Source organism: Chiloscyllium plagiosum, chromosome 10, assembly GCF_004010195.1.
Source record: "Chiloscyllium plagiosum isolate BGI_BamShark_2017 chromosome 10, ASM401019v2, whole genome shotgun sequence".
Lineage (NCBI taxonomy): Eukaryota > Metazoa > Chordata > Chondrichthyes > Orectolobiformes > Hemiscylliidae > Chiloscyllium > Chiloscyllium plagiosum.
In genome coordinates this window covers 80,054,709-80,078,974 of record NC_057719.1, presented here as the reverse complement: position 1 = coordinate 80,078,974, position 24,266 = coordinate 80,054,709, and the positions used below count along the sequence as shown (strand labels likewise).

General features: G+C 38.4%; 1 protein-coding gene across 1 annotated transcript in view; it reads right to left on the bottom strand.

Annotated features, from left to right (window-relative positions):
• Window positions 1-24,266, bottom strand: part of bub1bb (BUB1 mitotic checkpoint serine/threonine kinase Bb) — an 82,847-nt gene that overhangs the window by 34,845 nt on the left and 23,736 nt on the right. Inside the window, exons 8-12 of the mRNA XM_043698179.1 lie at window positions 23,857-23,963; window positions 20,025-20,245; window positions 17,935-18,053; window positions 15,427-15,533; window positions 8,421-8,473 (exon numbers count right to left, since the gene is read on the bottom strand). Coding sequence (XP_043554114.1) covers window positions 8,421-8,473; window positions 15,427-15,533; window positions 17,935-18,053; window positions 20,025-20,245; window positions 23,857-23,963 — 607 coding nt within the window. The remainder of the gene's footprint in view (window positions 1-8,420; window positions 8,474-15,426; window positions 15,534-17,934; window positions 18,054-20,024; window positions 20,246-23,856; window positions 23,964-24,266) is intronic.

The following is a 24,266-nucleotide window of genomic DNA, read 5'->3' as shown; positions in this document are numbered from 1 at the left end:
TTTTGGAACTGGTCCTCCTGGGAGCAGATACGGCGGAGTCGAAGGAATTGGGAGAATGGGATGGAGTTTTTACAGGGGGCAGGGGTGAAGAAGGGCTTATGCCCGAAACGTCGATTCTCCTGTTCCCTGGATGCTGCCTGACCTGCTGCGCTTTTCCAGCTCTGATCTCCAGCATCTGCAGTCCTCATTTTCTTCTCTTTCAAAGGGAACAACTTTACATTCTCCTACATTGTACTTTGTTTGCCAACTTTTTGCCCACTTACATAACCTATCAATATCTCTCTCAACTGCTCGTAACCCACATACAACTTGCTTTTCCATTCATATTTGTGTCACCTGAAAATTTGGCTATGATACATTCATTGTCTTCCCCCAAGACAATGATATGCAATAGTAATCAGTTGCAGTCCCAGCACTGATCTGTGGAACCCCACTGCTTACTGGTCACTAACTTGAGAAAGAACCACCACACTCTGTTCCTGCCAATTAGCCAATTCTCTATCCATGCCAATACACCATCCTCAACACCATGGACTCTTATGATTTAATCTTTGATGAGGCACTTTGTCAAATGCCTTCTGAAAGTCCAAATACAACACATCTATTGGTTCCTCTCTGGCCACTCTGGCTGAGACCTTTACAAAAAAACTCAAAATTCGCCCGGTATTATTTCCCTTTCATGAAGCTATGCTGCTTGATTAGATTATCATTTTCCAAATGTCATTACTTCCTTAATAACTCACTCCAACTTTTTTCAACTGATGTTATGCTAATCAGCCTATAATTACCTCTTTTTCACCTTCCTCTCTTATTTAAAAAGGGGTGTTACATTGGCAGTTTTCTAATCCTCTGGGCACTTCTCCAGAATCAAAAGGATTTTTGGAAAATTACAACCAAAGCAAAATATCTTTGACTCCCCTGCCATTTCTTTTTCTGCATAACTATCCCCTAGATTCATGTCCTAAGGAGTCTATGTTCACTTTGACCTTTCTTTGTCCCTTTTTATATACTTAAAGAAGCTTGTCAGTTTTTATAGTCCTTGCCAGCTTGCCCTCGTAGTTTATTTTCTCTGCCTTTATTATCTTTTTAGACCTCCTTTGCTTGACACTGAACTTAGAACATAGAACATAGAACAATACAGCACAGAATAGGCCCTTCGGCCCATGATGTTGTGCCGAACTTCTAACCTAGATTAAGTACCCATCCATGTACCTATCTGGTAAATCTTCTCTGCACCCTCTCCAAAGCTTCCACATCTTTCCTAAAGTGAGGCGACCAGAACTGCACACAGTACTCCAACTGTGGCCTAACCAAAGTCCTGTACAGCTGCAACATCACTTCACGACTCTTGAATTCAATCCCTCTGCTAATGAACGATGATACTCCATAGGCCTTCTTACAAACTCTATTCACCTGAGTGGCAACCTTCAAAGATCTATGTACATAGACCCCAAGATCCCTCTGTTCCTCCACCTGACTAAGAACCCTACCATTAACCCTGTATTCCGCATTCTTATTTGTTCTTCCAAAATGGACAACCTCACACTTGGCAGGGTTGAACTCCATCTGCCACTCCCCAGCCCAGCTCTGCATCATATCGAAGTCCCTCTGCAGCCGACAACAGCCCTCCTCACGATCCACAACTCCACCCATCTTCGTATCATCTGCAAATTTACTGACCCACCCTTCGACTCCCTCATCTAAGTCATTAATAAAAATTACAAACAACAACTTATCCCAGTCTTCAGGGTTTTCACTGACTTGACTCCTTATATACTTTTACTTTCAACTTTATACACCATACCTTCCTTGGTTAGCCATGATAATTGATAGGAAAACAAAGAAATGACAATTTAAATCATTGATGCAAGTCATTATTTCTAATTGGGAAGAGGATCACATAGGAGAAAGTGAGGTCTGCAGATGCTGGAGATCAAAGTTGAAACTTTATTGCTGGAACAGCACAGCAGGTCAGGCAGCATCCAGGGAACAGGAGATTCGACGTTTCGGGTACAGGCCCTTCTTCAGGAATGAGCTGAAGAAGGGCCTGTGCCCGAAACGTCGAATCTCCTGTTCCCTGGATGCTGCCTGACCTGCTGTGCTGTTCCAGCAATAAAGTTTCAACCAAGAGGATCACATGTTAGACATCCAAGAGGAAATTAGTATTGAATCACATATAGGGACTTAATTAATGCAAGCTAACAGCAATGAGAAAAATGACTGCATGACTGACAAAACTCCGTACCAAATGGCTTCCAAGACTAGATATTAAAGGTAGGTGAGAATATTCCAGAAGCAAAACACTCCAAAATTGTCAATTGTGAACCATATCATTTAGATTGAATATCATTCGATTGTTTAAGTGGAATGGAACAAGTTTATCTAATACCAATTATCTAATCTAGTGGTGGACAATTAAGATCTACAAATAAGGATTGAGTGGCTTTCAATTTTCAGGTGACCACACAGCAAGCATGGATTTTAAAATGATGTCATATCTGATCAAATTTTGAGATGTGACTGAAATATTGGACTGGAGAATAACGAGGCTTGTTATTTGTATGAATGTCCAGAAGACATGTGAAATTGACCGTCCCTTAAAAGAATAATTATTAAAACAGAGGACCATGGCACAAAAGGTAAATTTTTGCCCAGATTAGGCAATTATGAATTTATTTCCATTTATTCACTCCCATTCTTAACCCAATGACAGACTTGCCCTTTCTTTTTACACACTACCCAGAGAAAAAACATTACGATTCCCAGTTCTGAAGAAAGGTAATTGTCCTTTGGCAAAAGGTCAATTTAGCTTCTCTTTCCACGGATACTGGAAATCACAGCAAGGTCTGGCAGTATTTCCTCTGTCTTTACTTTTTGACTAAGTGGAAGGAGAGAGAGTTGGAATAACGGACAGAACTACTTATTGGCAGGACAAAACTAACAGCATCTTAACCAGGGATTTTTGCTTGAGCCTTAATTATTTATTTTATTTATTTGATCAACTAATGCATTAGTAGAGTGCCAACATATCAGAGCTTCCTATTGACTTAAACAGGGGACATGTTAAATAGTGCAGATTGAAGCATAAAATGTCAAATTAATTTCAATATAGGCAAATGAATAAGGTTAAGCAAATTCTGCATCGCGACTGAACCATTTCAATGCTTCTTATGTACCCTCCTACTCCCAGAATAGTAAATGCATTATATAGAAAATGGTGAGTGCATGTGGATCAAGAGGTAGATTGAACGTTTTTCTCTATCATTACCATGTCATAGAGAGCACCGTTGCAACAGATTTCCAGTAAAAAAAATTGTACTAATTAAAGAAATCAATATACTGAGATTGATAAAATGACCAACAGTTTAATGGTTCATGTATAACAAACTTATTAACCACATTATGGGACTAGGAGTGTATTGGCTGATCAAATATTGTGTTGATTATGTGGACCTGTTGATCAATGTAAAAAAAACCAAACCAACAGAAACATAATGAGAGGGGTATACATACTGTTATACTTTATTTACAGCATAATTCACTTAAAAAATGCAACTCTGCCTTAAATAAAGCTTCCCAGAGAGTAGTCTCTCTCAACCTCACTTGACTCAAGAGATTGCGACAATAGAGTAAACTTCTGGTATTTCAGGGAGATACTTTTTGCCAGTTTAATCGAGTGACAGTCACAACAAAGTTTGCTGTAGGATTATGTTAGTGTTAATCAGGGGAATTACTATCTCTTCCATTTAAAAATCCAGTGAGGGTTTTCATATTCCTGCTCTGGGTGTGATTAGAAAACAAAGTTCCATCCACTCTTGGAGCAACCTGACATCATACTCATCACCTCCACATAAATATCTCAAAACCATCCTGCAGCATCTGGAGTGAACTGTATGTTTTAATAAAAATGTTGTAATTTTATGATTTCATACCCACAAAGAACAAAATAATGCATTTCAGATGAGCTCCTTGCATCCAGCAAATCATGGTGATGTTTCAAATAGGTCTACATTCAAATCCTGATCAGAGTGAATGTTCAATCCGATGCACAGCTGACATTGGCCAATCCAGTACAATAGTGAAAGAGATTCATTGCCAAAGCTTTTTATCTTACGCTTATCAGAACACAAGAATACTTAGTTTCAAACAATGTTCACTTCTACTATAGGAGCCACAGGTGCTAATTGGAAAATGTATGTCAAGGAGAAAAATTGTGCCTTGCAAGCTCTGGGGCAATTCCAGAAAGGAGCAAAGTTAGGATATACATCTTTTGTTCGCATGCAATGTCATTTCTGACAATTGTAAATAGGCTACATTAAAGTCGACTAAACATTTCAAAGACATTTCAATAAGCCAGTAAAATACAAATGAACATCCCTATGGATTCAATGTATGCCTAAATTCATAAGAAACTCAAGCACAATAGACCCATTGGCTGCAGAATCTAGGAATCAGGGTAAAGCTCTCCACTGGTTGGAGTCAAACCTGGCACAAAAGGATGATGGCTGTGGCTGCTGAAGGTCAGTAATCTCAGCACAAGTTTATTAGGGTAGTGCCCTAGGCTCAAACATCTTCACTGACCTTCTTCAATGCTGCTTCAATGACCTCTCTCTATCATAAGGTCAGAATTGTGGATGTTCAGCAGATTTCATAACTCCTCGGATACTGAAGCAGCCCATGTTCAAATGCAACAAGATCTAGACAAGTTTCAGGCTGACAAGTGGCAAGTTACATTCATGCTACACAATGCCAGCAATGACAATCTCAAATAACAGATGGTTATACCATTTTGAATGTCATTGTCCATCACCGAACTTCCCACTATTTAAATATTGCGGTGGCGGGGGGGGGGGGGGTGTGTGTGTCTACCTTTGATCAGAAACTCAACAGGACTCACCACTAACATGCAGGGTTCAACAGCTGGTCACTGGCTAGGAATACTGCATCAAGTAACTCACCTCCTGCTGACTCCCCAAAGTTTGACCACTATCTACAAGGTTCAAGTCAGGAGTGTGATGAAATACTCCCCACTTGCCTGGATGGATGCAGCTCCAATAACACTCAAAGCTTGACACCATCTATGGCAGAGTAGCCCACTTGATTGCCACCACATCCTCAAGCTTCCACTCCACCACCACCAATTCTCATTACCTACAGGATGTAGAAATTCAAAGATCCTTAAAGAGCATCTTCCGAACCCATGATCTCCTCCATCTAGAAAGAAAAAGGGCAGCAGATACATTGGATTACCAGCACCTATAAATTCCCCTTCAAGCCACTCGCCATTCTGACTTGGAAACATATTGGCATTCCTTCATTATGACCAAGTCAAAAATCCCTCCTTACGGGCATTGAGACTCACTTGGATTGCAGTGAGAAGCAGGACCTAGTTAAAAATCCCTAATTCCAGATGTGATTTGGTGCTGCAATTCATTGGAATCTCTTTTAAACACAAGTCAGAAGGGCCCAGCAAGTAGTAGTAGTCAGCCTGCTGTGCAAAGGAAGCAAGTGAGAAACTTTATGTTTTAAAACACTGCAGCTGAAAACAACTAGCAATTTCGAGTGCCAACAGGTTGAGCCTGTATTGAAGGCCAAAATCGGCACCTGATTAGTTTGAAGCAAGAAAAAGCAAAAAACCTAATGGAAGACTTGCAGAATGAGGGAGTTGAGTGTTCAGTTAGAAAGTTTCAATGCTAGTTAAGGGTAGTTACAGTACTGAGATGTTAAAATGTCTGATGAACTGCAGCTAGTCCTGTTACAGAAGCAGATGAATTTTCTGCCTACTTGAAGGAAGCTACTTACCAGCATAGGTTTAATATTAAAAAGACAGGACTTGTTTAGAAACATTTGTCACAGAAAACATGGTTGAAAGATGGCATCCAGATTTGAAGTTGCCAAAGATCACCTTACTGCTCTACTTAATGGAAATGCTGCATAAGAATCTAAAGTTTAAACCTTCCATGGTGTATCAGTCTAAGACAACACTATTGATTGCTATCCCAAGGAACATTTGCTCATCATAGCATTCAAATCAACATTTTTCAAATCTCTCCTCTCCCCACCTTATCCCAGATCCAAACCTTCAACTTGGCACTACCCTCTTGACCTGTCCTACCTGCTATCTTCCTTTCAAACCATCTGCTCCACCCTCCCCATCGACCTCTCACTATTAGCCCCACCTGCATCCACCTATCACATTCCCAGCTACCTTCCACTCAGCCCCATCTCTCCATTTATCTTTCAGCTCCCATCCCCTCCACATTCCTGATGAAGGGCTTATGCCCGAAAAGTTGACTCTCCTGCTTCTCGGACGCTGCTTGACCTACTGTGTTTTTCCAGCACCACACTTTTTGACTGACTCTCCAGCATCTACAGTCCTCACTTTCTCCTTAACTCAAGGCAACAGACAATGAGAAGGCACCAGTCAGGTAATTTTTACATGGCTACATCCTCAAGGGCACGTTCAATATTGTTGATTCATGGGAAGAAGTCACATTGACATGCCTGAACAGTGAGAATGAAATTGTGGTCCAAAATGTGCCAGTGGCCATGAAGATTGCACAATGCTATTACAGAGGCTCTGTGTGCAATCAACACCTTGGTGTCAGAGGTTTGCATTGATGAAATGGAGGCAGGTACAGTGGAATCGCTTGCATCTCATGCAAATAGACGATCCAACGAAGACTTAACATGTCTAGACAGTCAACTTGAAGAGATAGACCACACAAACATGACCTACTTGATTTGGTCAACGAGAGGTTTCCAACTCACGGCTCAGGCAATAGAAATTTATATGACCCAAAGAATGCAGCACCAAAATGAACCGTAGAATCAACTATGTAACTGCCATAGTTGATTCTATGGTTCTACTGATTCTACTGATCACTGGAAGCAGCAAAAGAAAATTCCCAGTTTGGATAAACTAAGGTTATGAAGAACCTGGTCCTTCATTCCATTAACTCCACCAGGAAGTGGTTGTTGACTGTGCCTTCAATTCAACACAAAAGATAATTCCTAACTTTAATTACTGAGCTTCTCAAGAGAACCAGAATCTCAAACTAAGATCAGGTTATCACCAGGCACATCAAATCGCCACTGGTTTCTTCAAAATGCCTTCAATTCTAGTGGAAAGAAAGAGATTACAGCAGGTCTTCCTTCAAGCTAACATGCCTTTCATCAAAGCTATGAGCTACTGATATGCACCATCATGAAGACACCTTAAGCATATATACAAAGATCAAGGATACCCCTTCAACTCATGGTTGCTAAGCAAAATGGGAGATTGAATATTTGGGAAGGTACTGAAAACAGATTTCACTGGCAACACGCAGAAGCAAATCAAAATGACGAATGCAAAAGCCTCAGAACTACCTGAACTCCCAAGAAAAATCTGCAGATATATGGCAGAGCCTGCAGATTACTCAGTGGATTTATCAGCCATCTCAGAACGGATTGAGCCAGAGAAGCAGCAAGTCATCTTTTAACTAGAGGGACTGCTCAAGAGCCTGCTAGTGTATCCAAAATGAATTTATACAATATTTTGTTTAAAATAAGTGATTTTTTTGTTGCAAATCACTCAGCTAGGATGCACATCGCACACATACATATGGTACAATCCTTCAACTTGTCATTTTATCCAGGCTCAGATGTCCAAAGGAAGCTATTGTACATGCTGCCATTACAACCTTACAGTCGTATGCTTCTCCAGGAAGTAAGTACTAGCGTGGAGAGGATTGCCACTTTCTGGTCGAACTGGAAAAGACTCTTTGGTAAGCAAGATACAGTTGACTGCATCTCTGGAATGATTTACCTGTTACAAGGTTATGCATATGATTCAAGACTGTTGGAAAGACCAGGTATGACTCCTTAGTTACTCTCAACTAGTCCATGTGACACCACAATAGGTGGCTCTTATGGCACTCAATCAGCATTGACCCCATCAGATCCATATACAAGTTTTGGAACCTAGTTCCAGATTTAATCACGGATTTGCAAAATCATTTCACTTAAAGTCTGTTTAAGAATGCAATTCTATTCTCAGTGAGGACATATTGTACATTCACATGCAAGGACTCATTCTCTGCAAACAAAAAGCAATAGGTTCAGCCTGTGCCTTTTCTTTTTGAATTGTCCAGAAGCACAAGGTGTCTATTGTCTCCTATTGCATTCTCTTTGGTTGGCAAGTCTACTCTGATATGAGTAATCAGTACCCTTTCACAACCCGCTTCGCCCCCCCCCCCAACCCCAAAATAAACTGTTGTGAATAGTTTGAATGTTGGTATTCTTACGATGGTTCTGATTAGCACAAGATGAAAAGCTGCAAAATCCCCCTCAGCATTATTCTGTATAAAAGTCAGTTTGTATGCAAATTGTATCAAATTACGAAGACTAGGTAATAAGACAAAACAATGACTTGTTACCTGTGCAATCTGACAGATTCGCGTTTTTCAGTCTCGACGCAATTTCATTCAATCTGAAAAACAGTGGGTTATCAAGTGAATTCCAACTTTTATAGACAACACCAGAACCTGAGGAAAAAATAAAATCAGCACCTTTCTAAAATGATTAGGTAAACATGTTTCAAGAAAGGAAAAAGGAAGAGTTGGCAAATTGCTATTATCACTACTCCAAGCTTGGCTTGAAAGTCAGTGGGTATCTAGCCCAAACATATTCAAGCCCAAATCTAAGATTTTTGAAGAAATGTCATTTGATAATGACAAGTCTCAGCAAACAGTAAACACCAGTTTAGATTATAACAGCTGCCACTGAAGGTCAAGGACCGCAGGTATTCGCAAACACCACTCCAAGCTACAACTGTCCTGATTAAATTGCCTTTTATTTACTGTCATGAGGCTAAAACCTTGGTAACTCCAAATATTAAGTAAATAAATTTCACTAAGTTTCTAAGAGACTTGCTTGGAGAGTTTGGTCACCATGGATAGCATGTACATCTAATAATTACTTGGAGTGAGTAATGAGGTTGGATAATTTTCCCAACATTCTTAGTGAGTGTGCCTTGGTAGAGCAGCAGCAGGAAAACTAATATTTTTATCCACAATGTTATGCTCTTATTTCGGATTTCTAGCATCCATATTATTTTGCTCTTTTCTTTGGACCTTCATTGCTTAGATTATCTTGTAAAACTCATCTTAGGTCAAAAGGTGCATGACCTAGCAATTGCAGACCTTGAAATCCATTCATTTAACTTTAATTGGAACATTTGCAGATGATGCCCATACAAGCAAATTGGAAATTTTGCTTTCTATTCCAGCATCCGAGTGGTTAGTAAATGTATTATTGCAAGATGACATACATTTAATTCTGGAGTATCTGTCCAATATTTCTATTCTGTCTCCTGCTACTCCACCAACTCCCTAACTGGGTCAATAATTTACCTTCAACTCAGATTATATATGATGGGACTTTACTAAATGTCTTACAGAACTCCACCTGCAGAATGTAGGAATGTTGTCAGAACTGTAGAGCAGGAGGTCAGTATTGGGCCATTGTGTAGAGCAAATACACTTGCAGCATCTGCAAGATTTCTTTTTCTATCAAACAGGCACTTGTACTTGCTATTCTGAGAACAGGAAAGACGACAGGGAGGATAATCACAATGCAGACCATTGCTATCCTTCCCAGACAGTTTTTTGAGCTATGTGGTAAGTGTACACTCAGCTATAAGATTACACAACACCAGGTTATAATCTAACTGGCTTGTCTGAAAGCACTAGCTTTCAGAGCACTGCTCCTTCAACACCTGATAAAAAGGAGCAGCACTCCAAAAGCTAGTGCTTCCAAATAAACCTGTTAGACTATAACCTGGCATTGAGAGATATTTAACGTTATACACCTCTGTCCAACACCTGCACCTCTACAACACACCTACAACATAGTAGCATCTTCCCCAGATAAGGACAAGCAGACTCGAGGGTGAGCTGCCCGTGCATTACCAAGGTAATGGATATAACATGGCAACTGGAAAGAAATTTGCAACGTAAGAGGGTAAATCCAGCTGTAATAGTTACTTTAAAACAAGAAACATAGTCAGGAACAGATTTACAAGAAACGCATGCAGCATAAACGTAAACAAAGCAGGGTTGGAGAATATAGCAAATAATAAGGTAAAGGAGGACACTGATGACACGGGAATATGTAAATGTTACAGAACAGGAGCCCAAAAGGTGTTTAAACATAAATGAGGGAATCAATTGAATTGAAACATCTTTACAGCAATTTGGTGTCCTTAACTTGAACTACAGGAAATCTTGCATGGGGGAATCAAAGCACAGGAGGAAAACTGAAACACGGTTACAGAAAAATCAGAACTGGGATTTAAACATTGCAGGATGTAACAGTCAAAACAAAAAATGGAAATAGGGAACATGGAATTTATCTACTTGTCCAAGATGAAAATTAAGGATATCCTCAAGAGAAAGCAGTTTCTGGAAGAGGGAAAATGGAAGGGATTTGGGCACTAATGACCAGAAGCCATAGATTTAAAGGTAAGGAGCAGGTGGTTAACAGGAGATGCAAGGAACTTCTTTGTTTAAAGCCAAACGGTTTTGGGAACCTAGAAGTCACTACCTGTACGGTTGGTAGAGACAGAAACTGTAATAACATTTTAGTAGTATTTCAATGCGCATTTGCAACGTCAAGGCTATGGGAAGAGTGCTAGAAAATGGGATTAGAATGGTTTTTCTGTGGTTGTGTTCAACTGGTGCAGACTCCATAGGCTAAAGACCTCTGTGTCTTTTTGACATAGCAATGCTGATACCAGTGTTTCATTACTGTCTACATAGCCAGCTGTGGCCCAAAGCTAAACCAAAGTTAATGAAAAAGCCTCCCAACAACAAACTGGTCTCTGAATTCAGAGCGTGGAGGACTCCGTTCCACATAACATAAAAGCAGCTTATGCACAGGAAGTTCATAACCGCAAGAAATAAACCATAGTTCATAAATTTAAAATAAAATCTGGACATGTAGCAGTTTCAGGATTGCTACTATAAGATCTAAAATTTGGAGAAAGAATTTTTGGTTTTAAAGATCGCCAACATAAACTTAAGCAAAATTGTATTTATAGTTAACAGAACAGACATTTAAATTCAGTTATGACTAATTATCTGAGATTTGAAACAGTTGCAAGTTTTTAAACAAAGATTAGAACATGTACACTTCAATCTGGAATTTAATCTTCAACTTTAAAAACATAACGCTGTTGGGAAAAAAAAGAGCAAAGAGTCCAGACATATCATAGCATTTCTGTACAAATGCTAGAAGTAATAAGTAACCTATTGTAATTGAGCAATGCATGTAATATGTGTTACAAGAAAATTCAGACTTAACTGAAGTCAAACTCTTTCAAAGAAATAGGTTTGACCTTAGACAGAATGATGCAAACAGAAAGTAAAAGGCAATAAAGGCCTAGAGAAGCTTAAGAAATGTAAAAATGTTTTTAAATATAGAATGAGCAAGGAAATAACTCAGGGAAGATGAAGGACCATGAGGAACCACAGACATAACTAGAGAGAGAAAACCGGGAAGATGGGGCACAGTCTACAATGAATACTGTGCCAGTCCTGTTCCATTGTGAAGACAGTGTAACGTTAGAAGAAATTAACAAAAAAAAGGGGAGATACTAATGGGTTTAACAGCCTGAAGTTGATAAATCCATGGGAACAGATGAGATTTATCCCAGCTATTGAGGGAGGCATGGGAGGAGATATCAGAGGCAGTGGCAGAAGCTTTCAAATCCTCTCTGGCTAAAGTGATGAGCCAGGGGAGGTCTAATAACATCTCATTAATTTAAAAAAAGAGAGATCGATCGAACAATTAAAGGCCAGTCTAAATCTCAGTGCTGTGAAGCTATGAGAAAGAATGTGGAGTGATTATATATATGCATGTGAGAAGATATGGATTAGTTAGAAATTAGCCTATCACAATCATACAGCATGGAAACAGACCCTTCAATCCAACCAGTCTATGCTGGCTATAATCCCAAATTAAACCAGTTCCACCTGTCTGCACTTGGCCCGTATCCTTTCAAACATTTCTTATTCATGTACTTATCTAAATGTCATTTAAACAGTGTAACTGTATCTGCATCCACCACTTCCTCTGGAAGTTCATTCCATACATAAACCATTGTTAAAAAAATGCCCCTCATGTTTTTTTAAAAATCTTGCTCATCTCACCTTAAAAACATACTCCACTCCAGAGAGAAAACACCTGCCATTCACCTGTCTATCCCCGTCATTAATTTTATAAACCTTTAGGGTCACCCTGCAACCTCCTAAACTCCAGTGAAAAAAGTCCCAGCCTATCCAATCTCTCCTTACAATTCAAACCCACCAATCCTGGTAAATCCTCTCCAGGTGAATATCCTTACAACAGGACAACCAGGATTGGACACTACTTCAGAGGCCTCACCAACATCTTGTACAACCTCAATAATGACATCCCAACACAATGATTAAGCAATGAAGGCAAGTATGCTAAACACCTCAACCACCCGATCTATGTCATGCAAACTTGAAAGAATTACGTACCTGAAACTCTGTCTCTCTGCCCAAGGCCCCACTTTTAAATTGTCCAAATCTGGTCTTTGTTTTATTAAAATGTGGTAATTTACATTTCACCAAAATTAAACTCCATTTGCCACTCTTCAGCCCATTGACCCAATTCATCAAGATCTCTTTGTAATCTTAGATAACCTTCTTCATTGTCCACTATATCATCAACCTTGGTGTCATCTAACTTACTTAACATGCTTTCTATATGCTCAAAATAATTTGTATAAAATGACAAACAAGAGCGGACTCAGCACCAATCCTTGTGGAACACTGCTGGTCATAGGTCTCCAGTCTGAAAAATAACCTTCCACATCACACTGTCTCACACAGTTAAGCCAATTTTGTATCCAACTGGCAAGCTTATCCTAAATCTCAGGTGATCTAACTTTACTAATTTGTCTGTGATATGGAACCTTGTCAAAGGCTTATTAAAGTCCAAGTGAACAATGTCTACCACTCTATCCTCAAACTTCTTGCTTACTTCAAAAAACTCCCATGTTTGAGAGACATGATTTTGCTTGTACAAAACTAGGTTGACTATCCCTATTCATTCTTTGCCTCTCCAAATGCATATAAACCTACCTTTCAGAATCATTTCTAATAATTTACTCACCACTGACATCAGAGGTCTATAGTTCGCAGGCTTCTTGCATCCCTTCTGAAAGTCACATTAGCCACTCTCCAGTCATTTGACACCTCATGTGTATTTATAAGTGATAAAGTATTTCTGCATGGGACCCTGCAACTTCTTGCCTACCTTCCCACAAAGTTATGGGATACACTCGATAAAGGTCCCAGAGATTTATCCACATTTATATTTTCGTAGACTTCCAGCACTTCATCTGTAATGGGAACTATTTTCAAAACATCAGTATTTATTTCTGAACCTCTAGCCTCTATTTCTTTCTCCACAGTAAAAACAGATGTAAATTATTAATTTAATCTGTCCCATCTCTTGAGGTTCAACACAAAGATGATCTCTTTGATCTTTAAAAGGGCCCTACTCTCTAGTGTTGCCGTCTTGCTCTTAAAATGTACTTGTAGAATTTAATTGGATTAATCTTAGCCTTGGCAAATAAGGTTCTTATTCTCTGTCTTCCTAATCTCTCTCCCAAGAATGCCCTACACTCTTTAACCTACTCAATATATTCATTTAAATCCAGTTGTTTACATCTTATATAATATATATATTTAAATCTTGACTAGAACGTTATATTTATTCATCCATTGTTAGTCACTTTCCCACCTTATCTTTATAATCCTGGATTCCATCACTGACCAAAAGTTACTCTCCCACCTTTGAACATACATAGGCCTCCACAGTCTTCTACATTAAGGAATGCCTACATATTCATTATCCTTCGAGAAACAATTTCTCCTCATCTCTATCTTAAATGGCATTCTCTGGTCCTAGATCCTCCCACAGCCAGAAACAACCTTTCCACATCTACACTGTAAAAGCCCTGAGGAATCTTGTATGTTTCAATAAAGGTCTCCTCTCATTATTCTAAAACTCTAATGGAGTACAAACTAACCTCTTTGCACAAGAAAATCCATCCATACCTAGAACCAGACTAACAAACGTAACGGAATTTGGAGAAAAAATTTCCACAGACAAATTCGCAGCAAGAGGGAATGATGTACAGATCATCAGAAAATAAAGGGACAGAACATAGGAGTCTGTAAGTTAGCTCACTGAGTTTGAAGGTTTATTTTCAGACGTTTCGTCACCATACTAGGTAACATCAGAAAGAGTCTCTGGTGAAGCGCTAGTGGTATGTCCTGCCTTGGCCACCAAAAGACACGACCCGCTATCACTACTTTCCATACATACAGACAAAGGACGACACCACTTTTACTGGGACAACACATACATCCTAGGATAAGTGAAACAAAGACATGCACAAGAATTCTTAGAGGCATGGCATTCTAACCAGAACTCAATTAATAATCACATTGACTTAGCTCCTATCTACCTTCCCTTGTGAAAAAGAACCAGAAATGACATCATCCACCTTAAGAAACCAAGACTTATAAATAGAAAGGCAGGACATACCACCAGCGCTTCAGAGACTCTCACTGACGTTACTTCTTGGGGGAGAAAACCTCTGAAAACAAACCTTCAAACTCAGCGACATGACTTATCATCAACCTGAGCTACAAATCTTTAAAATCGCTAATAGGAGTAGCAGCCATCAGCTCTATCATTCCAGATCATGTTTAATCATTGACTTCAAAAACCATTTACCCATACTATTTCTATATTCCTTAATGTCTTTAGTATCTAGAAAACTATTAATCTGTCTTAAACTACTCAGACTGAACACTTGGAAAAGATGGGAAAAGGCACATGGGTTCCATCCACACTGCAAGAGATTTACAAGTCTTCAAACTGAGTAGCAGGATCTATGCATTATGAGATATATCAGTGGAGCTGGAGTAAAGAACAGAACGCTAGTTAAATCATACATAAACTTTCCAGGTGAAGCAACTGCAAAGCTGGTTGATAACCAGGTGAGAAGTAATTCAGTGACAATTTTACAAATTATTTCTAATGTCAAGCAATAGGAAATGGATCAGCTAAGTAAGGATGAGATTCATAATAACTCTTGGTAACCTAAACCCAAAAACAGAAGGTCTATTGCAAGAAAATAACAAGCAGTAAGCTCAAGCTGGCATGATCTTATTGACAGTTTAAATGTGCGGGATTGGTAGCTCATCCACTATATTGACAAGGCTTTACTGAAGGTATTGAAGAAACAATTCCAGCAGCTTAAAAAGGTATTCCATTCTTGCGTCACAAATTAACTGCAGTACGAAAAATGACAAGGAACATAAAATACAAAGTATTTACCCATTTCTATCAGAATCTTCACCATTCCTTTCTGATAGACTGATGTCTGTGCCAAATTCCCTAGTGGTGATCGCTGAGCATGGCAGAGGGTCATGAATTGCTTCATTCTGAAAGCAAGAATAAACAGGATATTTCAGACAATTTTTATTGTGGACTAAGACCACTTATGTAGCCAACCTAGATTTGATACCAGAAGCAAATTCAATACTGGAGACATTCAGGTCTAGCAGCACCTTGGAGAAAGAGCTAATGTTGATTCTGGTATGACTCTTTCATAAAGTAGTTCTGAAACTCTGGAAACTTGAATTCTGAAGCCCACAAGACTCAAAACAGCATCTTTCTCTCTCTACCGATCTTGCCAGACCTGTTGAGTTTCGCAAGCATTTTCTGCTTGTTTCAAATTTCCAGCAATAACAGCAGTGTTTTGGCTATATACTACCAGGAGTCTACGATAAAAGATAGACTTGTACTTTTACAAAGAAAGTGAGCATACATATTAACCTGGGATGACTGACCTCCAATCGTAATCACCTATGTGCCAAGTATAACTCCATCCAGCTGAGAAATTGCCTCCGATATCCACGGATCCAAATTTTGCTAGGGTTCCTTCATGCCACACTTAAGTGAGGCCTTGATGTTAAGGGTTGTCACTCTTACTTCACCTCTGGAATCCAGTTGTTTTGGCCATATTTGAATCAAGGCTATAATGAGGTCAGTAGCTAAATGGCCTGGCAGAACTCAAACTGGGATTCAATGAACAGGCTATTGCTGAGCAGATGAGACTTGATGGCACTGTTGATGCCACCTTCCATCTACTTGGCACTCCTGGCTGAAGACTGCTGCAAATGGTTCAGCCTTATCTTTTGCAATGATGTGTTGGGCTCTTCCACCATTGAGGATGGGGATATTTATGGCACCTCCTCCTCCGTTGAATTGTTTGGTTGTCCACTACAATTTGCAACTGGATTTGACAGGACTGCAGAGCCTAGATCTGATCCATTGGTTGAGAGATTGCTTATATTGTCTGACATGCAAGAAGTCAGAGTTAAACCTTAAATATGAAAACACTTCAGATTCTACACAAATAAATTGGGAAACTTAGACAATGTAGTGCAATTTCCAGTTAAAGAATATCTGGCCAAGTTAAAAGTTGTATCTTATTTCAGTTTTGTAGCAAGGGTATTCACTATGCAAATCATTGTCATTTGTATATGTGAGCTGCATGTTTTTTCCCTGCAGCCCTTAATAAATTTCCCTGACCAGAAAGTCTTCCCTTTTCACAGACAGCAATGCCAATTGTTGAGTGGAGAGTTCAACGAGACAATCTTGCAAGTAGTCACAAGGTTATATCAAATGTTTCAATAGTCCAAACTGGTGCACATTGTTTTTTTTTGAAAGACAATGATTGATACATATCAGCTGTAAAGAGAAACTTTTCTTACTAAAGAATAAGTACCTCTGCATCATAAATCAGACTTCCCAACGTTGCCACATTCATCACCATAGTATGGATCACAAACAGTACCAGACACATTTGGGTGGATCCAATTATTTTAGTTTATCAAAATGCCAAATTGTTTATCCATTATCAATTTAAAAAACAGATATACAGACTTTTAAACCCACAACCTACCTCTTTTGAAAGCAACAGAGTTTAAACTCTTCAGGAAAACATACATCTAGGAAATTTGACCAAGGCAAGTACAAGCCTGTTACACATCTGGTAGTAGTGTCCAATCTGACCCACAGCTGAGCAACAGGATCCCTTTGCAAATAAAGCAGTCTATATTTATTTTCCTCTGTTTTTGATACCAAACAAAAACTTAACAATTGTTGCTCATAAGAGAGCACAGGGTTTAAATAAATTTAAAATAAAATTTGTAGGGCACTGCCTTGAGTAATGTAAATAATCATACTGACATTCACTGTTCACACAAATAATGGGAAATGCCATGTCAAAAAGCATTCTGGGAAACATAATTCAAGACATACCCCTCATCCAAGGGAATGAAATGTTGTGGTTTTGTCTTGTATTACTCGTTTAGGTTTTTCACAGGTTGTGCTACTCGCCTGACAATACAATGCGGGAATATAAAGTTACAAGTCTGTCATACCTCACAAGCATTTGGTTCCATGACATTAATTTTTTTCAAAAAAAAAAACAAGGTCACAAATTAAATCTCATTTTTCTTGATCAGCATTTATCCAACTCACTATCCACTTGATAGTGGTTCCTGGTACAAAATGGCTACCACATTAACCTTCAGTCACTGACAAAGAATTACTTGCAATCAAAGTGCTGAAACTGGATTGTTAATAGTACTAGAGGAGTATATCCATTATAAGCCAAGTATGCAATATTTTCTGCCATCAATAGGAGCATACTGGATTAGTTAGTTCAACTTTTAATTCACCAATTAATGTTCAATGATATTCAAATTAGTTATTAGCTGGATGTATTAGTAAATCTTAAAAATCAGGAAATGTCCATCTCTACAGTCAACAGACCTGTTGGGTTTCTGGTTGGCTATGCTCCCGCTGCTCCTTCATTCTCAACTTTGCCATGTGGATTAATTGCTCCACCTCCTCCTTTTCTTGCTTTAACTTCAACAATTTCTCTTCTTGTTCTGTATAAAACATACAACATAGTCACAACTATTCTATTGCCAACTATAGGGCTACAACCAAGTTGGACTGTCAGAAGCATTTCAGTACACCATCGAAATGGAGAGTGACCGGGCCAGAACATATACCTTTCATCACTGAAAAACTGCAAAATCAGGTTGTACTGAGTTATGCGATTGATTGATTATTTGGGCTTGATGCAACAGAAATGGGGACAGAACCTACCACATTCAATTCCTTCCAAAGCCTTAGAACAAAATCACAATTAAGTTGTCTTATGCAGTTACAGTACTGAACTTTAAGCCAGAGGGACTGACGTCCACAAACAGATGGAAAGGCAGCAAGTGTTATTTTTCAAGTTGTAAGCAAATTAGTAGGCACTAATTTTGGTGGTATCCAATTCTTCACATTATTGCAAGGTTAAAATTGTTCGGACTCCACACAAATCAGGCTTTTCACATTACACTGATGAGACTACAATATCCAAAGTTACCTGAAGGACCATCAATTTTAAAATTAACAAACAGGATCCCAGTCAGACAGTCAAAACAGAGATAGCAGTCACAAGTAATTCAGTTACATACTTTAAAAAATGTATTTCCTAAAAAAGGTTAGTGGTTACTATTGCAATAATTAAGCAGCATCTGACCGCACTTAAATGTGGGTACGATAGGTTATGGACCATGTGTAGAAAAACAAGATTAGTGTAGTTTGGTATTTGCTGGTCAGCTAGACAGTGTGCCGAAGGCCCTGTTTCCACATTGTATGACTATGTCTCTCTCAAATGTATGAAATAAATGACACTGAAGAATGCTACACTCTGATACTAATCATTCTTGATGATCATATTCTCCTTTGTTAATAGTGATAGAACTGAAAACTTAAAATGGCCTGAGAACACCAGCTGTCAAGAATGAAATCTATGAATAAGTGGTTTAATATTCTACAAAAACCCAAATATTGACAACTATGAGCAAACACATTCTCACTCCTCTTCACCAAACACAACCTATTTCTTTGCATATTGGCTTTGTAGGAATAAAAAGGTGAATTATTTAGCAGTTAGCTATATAGAAAATAAGAGGCAAAAGTCATCAGGCATTAAAAGAACAGATTGAGAAAAAAAAAGATTAATATAATTTTAAAAACGTTACAACTTGATCATAGAACAGGGAACAATCATTCCAATAGGTATATGGTCAAGTGTTGATTCTAAATTAGTAGCATAATAATAGTAAGACACAATATCTCTTTACAACAAAATTAGTGATTGCAGAGTATTTATAGAGTTACAACTTTGCAGCAAGTTAATTTCCATTTAGATCAAAATTTGTTAACAATTAACAAATACTATGTTTTTTGTTTTAGCCCCTTGCACAATTTCTTTATTCCTTCATGAGATGTGGACTTTGCTGAGAGAGACATTTATTGCCCAACCCAAATTGCCTTCAAGAAGGTGGAAGTTAGCTGCCTTCATGAACTGCTTCACAATTATTTGTTGTCATCCCACTCAGTGCTGTTGGTAAGCTGTTGCAAGATTTTGGGTCAGTGACACAGAAGGAACAACAATATAATTACAAGTCAGAATGAGGAGTGGTTTGGAAAAGAGACATGTCCTTGCCTTTCTTGATGATAGTGGTCTTGTTTGGAAGGTGCTGCCCCAGAAGTCTTGGTGAACTTCTGCCTGGATTAAGTTGAACGACCAGGTAGCTGGTTAAAGCTCCACTTCAGTACTGAACATAAAATCTGCACTGATTCACCAATGTAACACAGCTGCATTGGTCAGCAGAGCCAGCTTTCAGCTAAGACATGAAACTCTCAACCAACATAGTATCTGATCTTGAATCTCATTGCTCTTAAGGTACTTTGTGTATTAACTGGTTGTCAATGGCATAGAATCTACTAGATTCGTGCAAGTTCTTTTTCTGATATGTTCAGCAAATTGAGAATTAAGTCTGTCAAAACATCTGTACCTTTCATGCGAGCTTTGTATTTCTTTTTGAATTCTTCTGCTCTAAGTTCTTCAAAAGAGAATTCACGTAGTCCAGCGTAGATCTGGTCTTTTGAATACATAGATACTTCCTTATTTTCATTGCAATTTTGAACCTGTACTCTAGTCAATGGATTCAATTCTTTACTGGGTTTCCGAGCACTCAACACTGGGGTAAACAAGGGCTCAATTTTACGAGGTGTCCTGCAACACATCAAAAGGAAATATTATATTGGAGGTTGCTGATTTACAAGCATCCAACTTACAAAACTATCTCATACAGAGATGTAATTTTAAAGATCTGACATACTAACATTTCGTGTACTTACAAATGGCTACTTTACAATGTCCTGCATTATGTTCTGACTTGTGTACAAACTACCTCACGAATGGATTCAAGAACTCTCTTAACCAGAAGACTGACTGTACCAACATTTCGATTTCAACTCCTTCATGGAAGGAAAATGATTTCTGAACAAAACATTTTAAAAGTTACTTTTAAAATGGAAACCTTAAATATACCCTACCCTTGCTTATAGGCTGTTCAACTAAGAGTGTATGTCCCAGAGTAGTACAACAATTCCACAATCTAATTAAATTCAGATCAACTAGAATCCATTTTAGGCTGTGGATTTTTTTATTGAAATGGAAATGGCTACAGTGACTAAGCTACTCCTTTAACAAGGTTATGCAGTATCTTGTAAGATCTTGTTTGATTTTACCTTTTGTGCCAAGTGGTGTTTATGGGGATTGTTGCAAGTATTTGGAACAGCATCATTAGGTTGGGATGATCTGTTGGGCTTTTCGGATAAGTTATTCAGTATTCTATTGTTTGCGTTTCATTCAGTAATCTTGTAAAGAAATTCTGTTTTGTTTAAAATTAAGTGTTTTGACCAGCTGATTCTTTCCTGGAATCCACTGTACACCTGCTTAAAACAACTAGCAAAGTTAGGGTCCAAGCTACTTTCTTGCAACATTTTGCAGGGGGATCTGGCCTGGTCCAGAACACTACACAGCCAGGTAAAACCAAAAGGAGCATTTGTAATCAAATTGTTAAAAAAAGTAGGGCTTTAGAAATTTATACACAAGGTTCGTAAGTTGTAAGGGAGGTCACACATCCTTTGAACAAATGACAGTGCTTCAAGTAGAGATGGTGTGCCCCAGCAATTAGCTAACCGAATCAAACACCATGCTCCTTCCATTGTATGTGATAGGCAGAGTACAGAGCATACTCAAGCAGTTTGCAATAGCAAAACCAAAACAAAAAACATTTGTCATTAGATGTATTCCATGATTAGCAGCATTCGCATAACAATCCTAGGTGTCTTTATAGAAGAAAAGAAAGAAAAGATTGAGCTCATAATGAGGCTCATTTATATTTGGTTGAAGCAACATACATTAACATAGTCCTGTTCTCTGCAAATGAAAACAGAACATAACCAAGCCTTGCGTCTTTAAACTACTGGGGAACACAATTTCTTTCTCCATGAAAAAGACATAGCAGAGTTGACTTGTTAACTATCAACATCCGTTTGCCCCACTGTAAAATTTGAGATGTTTTGCAATTTAGAATTCTTGATTTATCCTGATGAGTGCAAGATGAAAAGCTTTGCAGTATGTTCATTTTTTAAAAAATTATTAATTCCTTGAATAGGATTAGAGAAGATGTTTGTGGACTAAAAGGTTGTCAGAGTGTTAGAATAAGTCATTCCATAACGCTGTAGATTGCAAAATTAAAAAGATACAACTTGCTCCTATTTGGAAGGAATAAGTTAGTCAAAACTAAAAATACTTAATTTATTTTATCCATTATTACCTCAAGAGCAAATCCAATTTACTTTTCCCTTTTAAATTTCTGTAGGAAACTTTACTATTTTAAAATTTCTAGCTAACTTTTACCCATAATTTAATTTCTCCTTTTAAAACAAGATGTGCCTTTATAATTGAACAGAATGTTTGACCTGCCACAAATGGAAATGCACACTTTTTCTTTCAATTTGACAGTCTATAGTCTTTTCCCTAGAGTCTCTCACTCTATGAAATGCATGGAGTATTGAGAATATCGATCCCTGCTACTGACCAAGCCCTGGCCTAACTTCCCCAATCTCTTTAGACAGCTGTTTTCATTATTTCAATTGTCCTTACTCAAGCAAAAAACAATTTAAGACCATTTTTCTTTTTCTCAACATGAATGCAAGATTGAATCATTACAATCAGAACTACTTAGGGGCACCTTCATAGTAAAGTCATTAATTAATCTTATTATCTCATTACATTCCCTGACCATTTTTGGTTAGCTCTCGTCTATACTTATAGAAGAAACAGTTCCAAAAGGAACAATGAACTCAATTTCCGGGCTACATTTACCAATCTGATGTGTCTAATTTATATGTAAAATGAAAGATCAACTATGATTATTCATGTAGCTTTCTCACAAGGTTCTTTTTTCTTCCTGTAACACTCACCTACTGGTGGGGCCCAATAATCCACAAGTGATATCTCCCTTTACTACTTCCTCCTCTACTCAAATGGATTCTACATCTTGATCTTTAGAAGAAAGGTCAACTTTATTGTACTGATGTCATCTTTAACAGTTATCCCTCCACAACTTTCCTAGTTTCCCATTCTTCTAAAAGGTCACATAACTTAGAGTATATTTTTGTAATCTTCCAATCATGGATCTCAGCTCTCGTTTATTTCTATTTGAAGTGTCAATTCATCTGTTGTGTTTTGAATGCTGCTTCATTCAGAGAGAGCACTTAGTCTTGTCTTCCTACAGTTTTTAACAATCTCTAGCTCAATCTGCTGGTGCAGTCTTAACTTTTGTTCATGCCATATTATTTATTATTAATCCCTTATTGCTTTCTCATGGCCTTGTCTATTCTCTTTAAATTTTACATATCTGCCCTCACTCATTTAGTTTAATCTCTACAATTTGCAAGAACGCTGGGTCCATGAAATGTCAGGTGAATATAGTTTGAATAGTACAGCTTCCTACAGATGCTGATGCCACTACTTCATGAATCAAAACCCATTTCTCCCATACTGACTGGGATACATGTACAATTCTGTAATCTTACATACCCTATGCCAATTTGCTTGTGGTTCATGTAATGATCTAGAATGGACAATCCTTGAGAACTTGTTTTTAAAAGTTTAACTCTTAGCTGTTCATACTCCAAGCAGAATCACCTGCATAGTCCTACATAGACTGGAACAATTAGATCCTTCACCTCCCATTGCATGTCTCTCTCTCCAGCTCAGAGCAAGTATCCCGAATCCTGGCATTGAGAATGCAACACAGCCTTCTGGATTCTTACTTTTGGTTGTTGTGAATTGTGTCAAACTGTATCTACCTTTACTATTGCTTAGAACAGAAAATCTGATCCAACTTTCTGCTTCTACTGTATCAGAATCACAGGATTAAAAGCAATGAGCAGGATTGGAAAAAAAAAAAAGAGGCTTCAAAATTGTTTTGGTAGCCAAGACCAACTGTAAATTAGTTTACAAAATAAGGAAACATTGGTTGAACTTCCCCAACTTTAAGAAAATGGAGCAAATCAAGTTGAAAGAGAAAACAAAATAACACCAGGTAATGGAACTTCAGGTGATCCCTCTCTTTCCAATTCAAGATGGATTGCTTCAAGATCAGCAAACCACACCCAGCCAATGTCTAATCGCTTCGCTCTGTCTCAAGAGAGCATGCCTCGCCATATAGTAGTGTGATGCTTCTTTCCCTGTGGATATTTGGGGAGATGGTTTACATATGTCACGAGAAATATAATCCAAATGCCAGTCACGAATTTTATACATACATAGTCTCTTCATGTGAAGATTCCTCTTCATAAAGCTTGAAGTCAGGTTTCTTGGCTGACAGGACTGTAGAGAAGGGAACCGCATGGACACTGGAACGCCGGGGCACCTGATAAATGAAATAAATCAACTGAAAGTCCATTTAGTTTATCAAGTTACCTAAGTATATTCATAGGAGAAAGTGAGGTCTGCAGATGCTGGAGATCAGAGATGGAAATGTGTTGCTGGAAAAGCGCAGCAGGTCAAGCAGCATCTAGGGAACAGGAGAATTAGCCCTTCTTCAGGAATGAGGAAAGTTGGTCCAGCAGGCTAAGATAAAAGATAGGGAGGAGGGACTTGGGGGAGGGGCGTCGGAAATGTGATAGGTGGAAAGAGGTCAAGGTGAGGGTGATAGGTCAGACGGGGGTGGGGG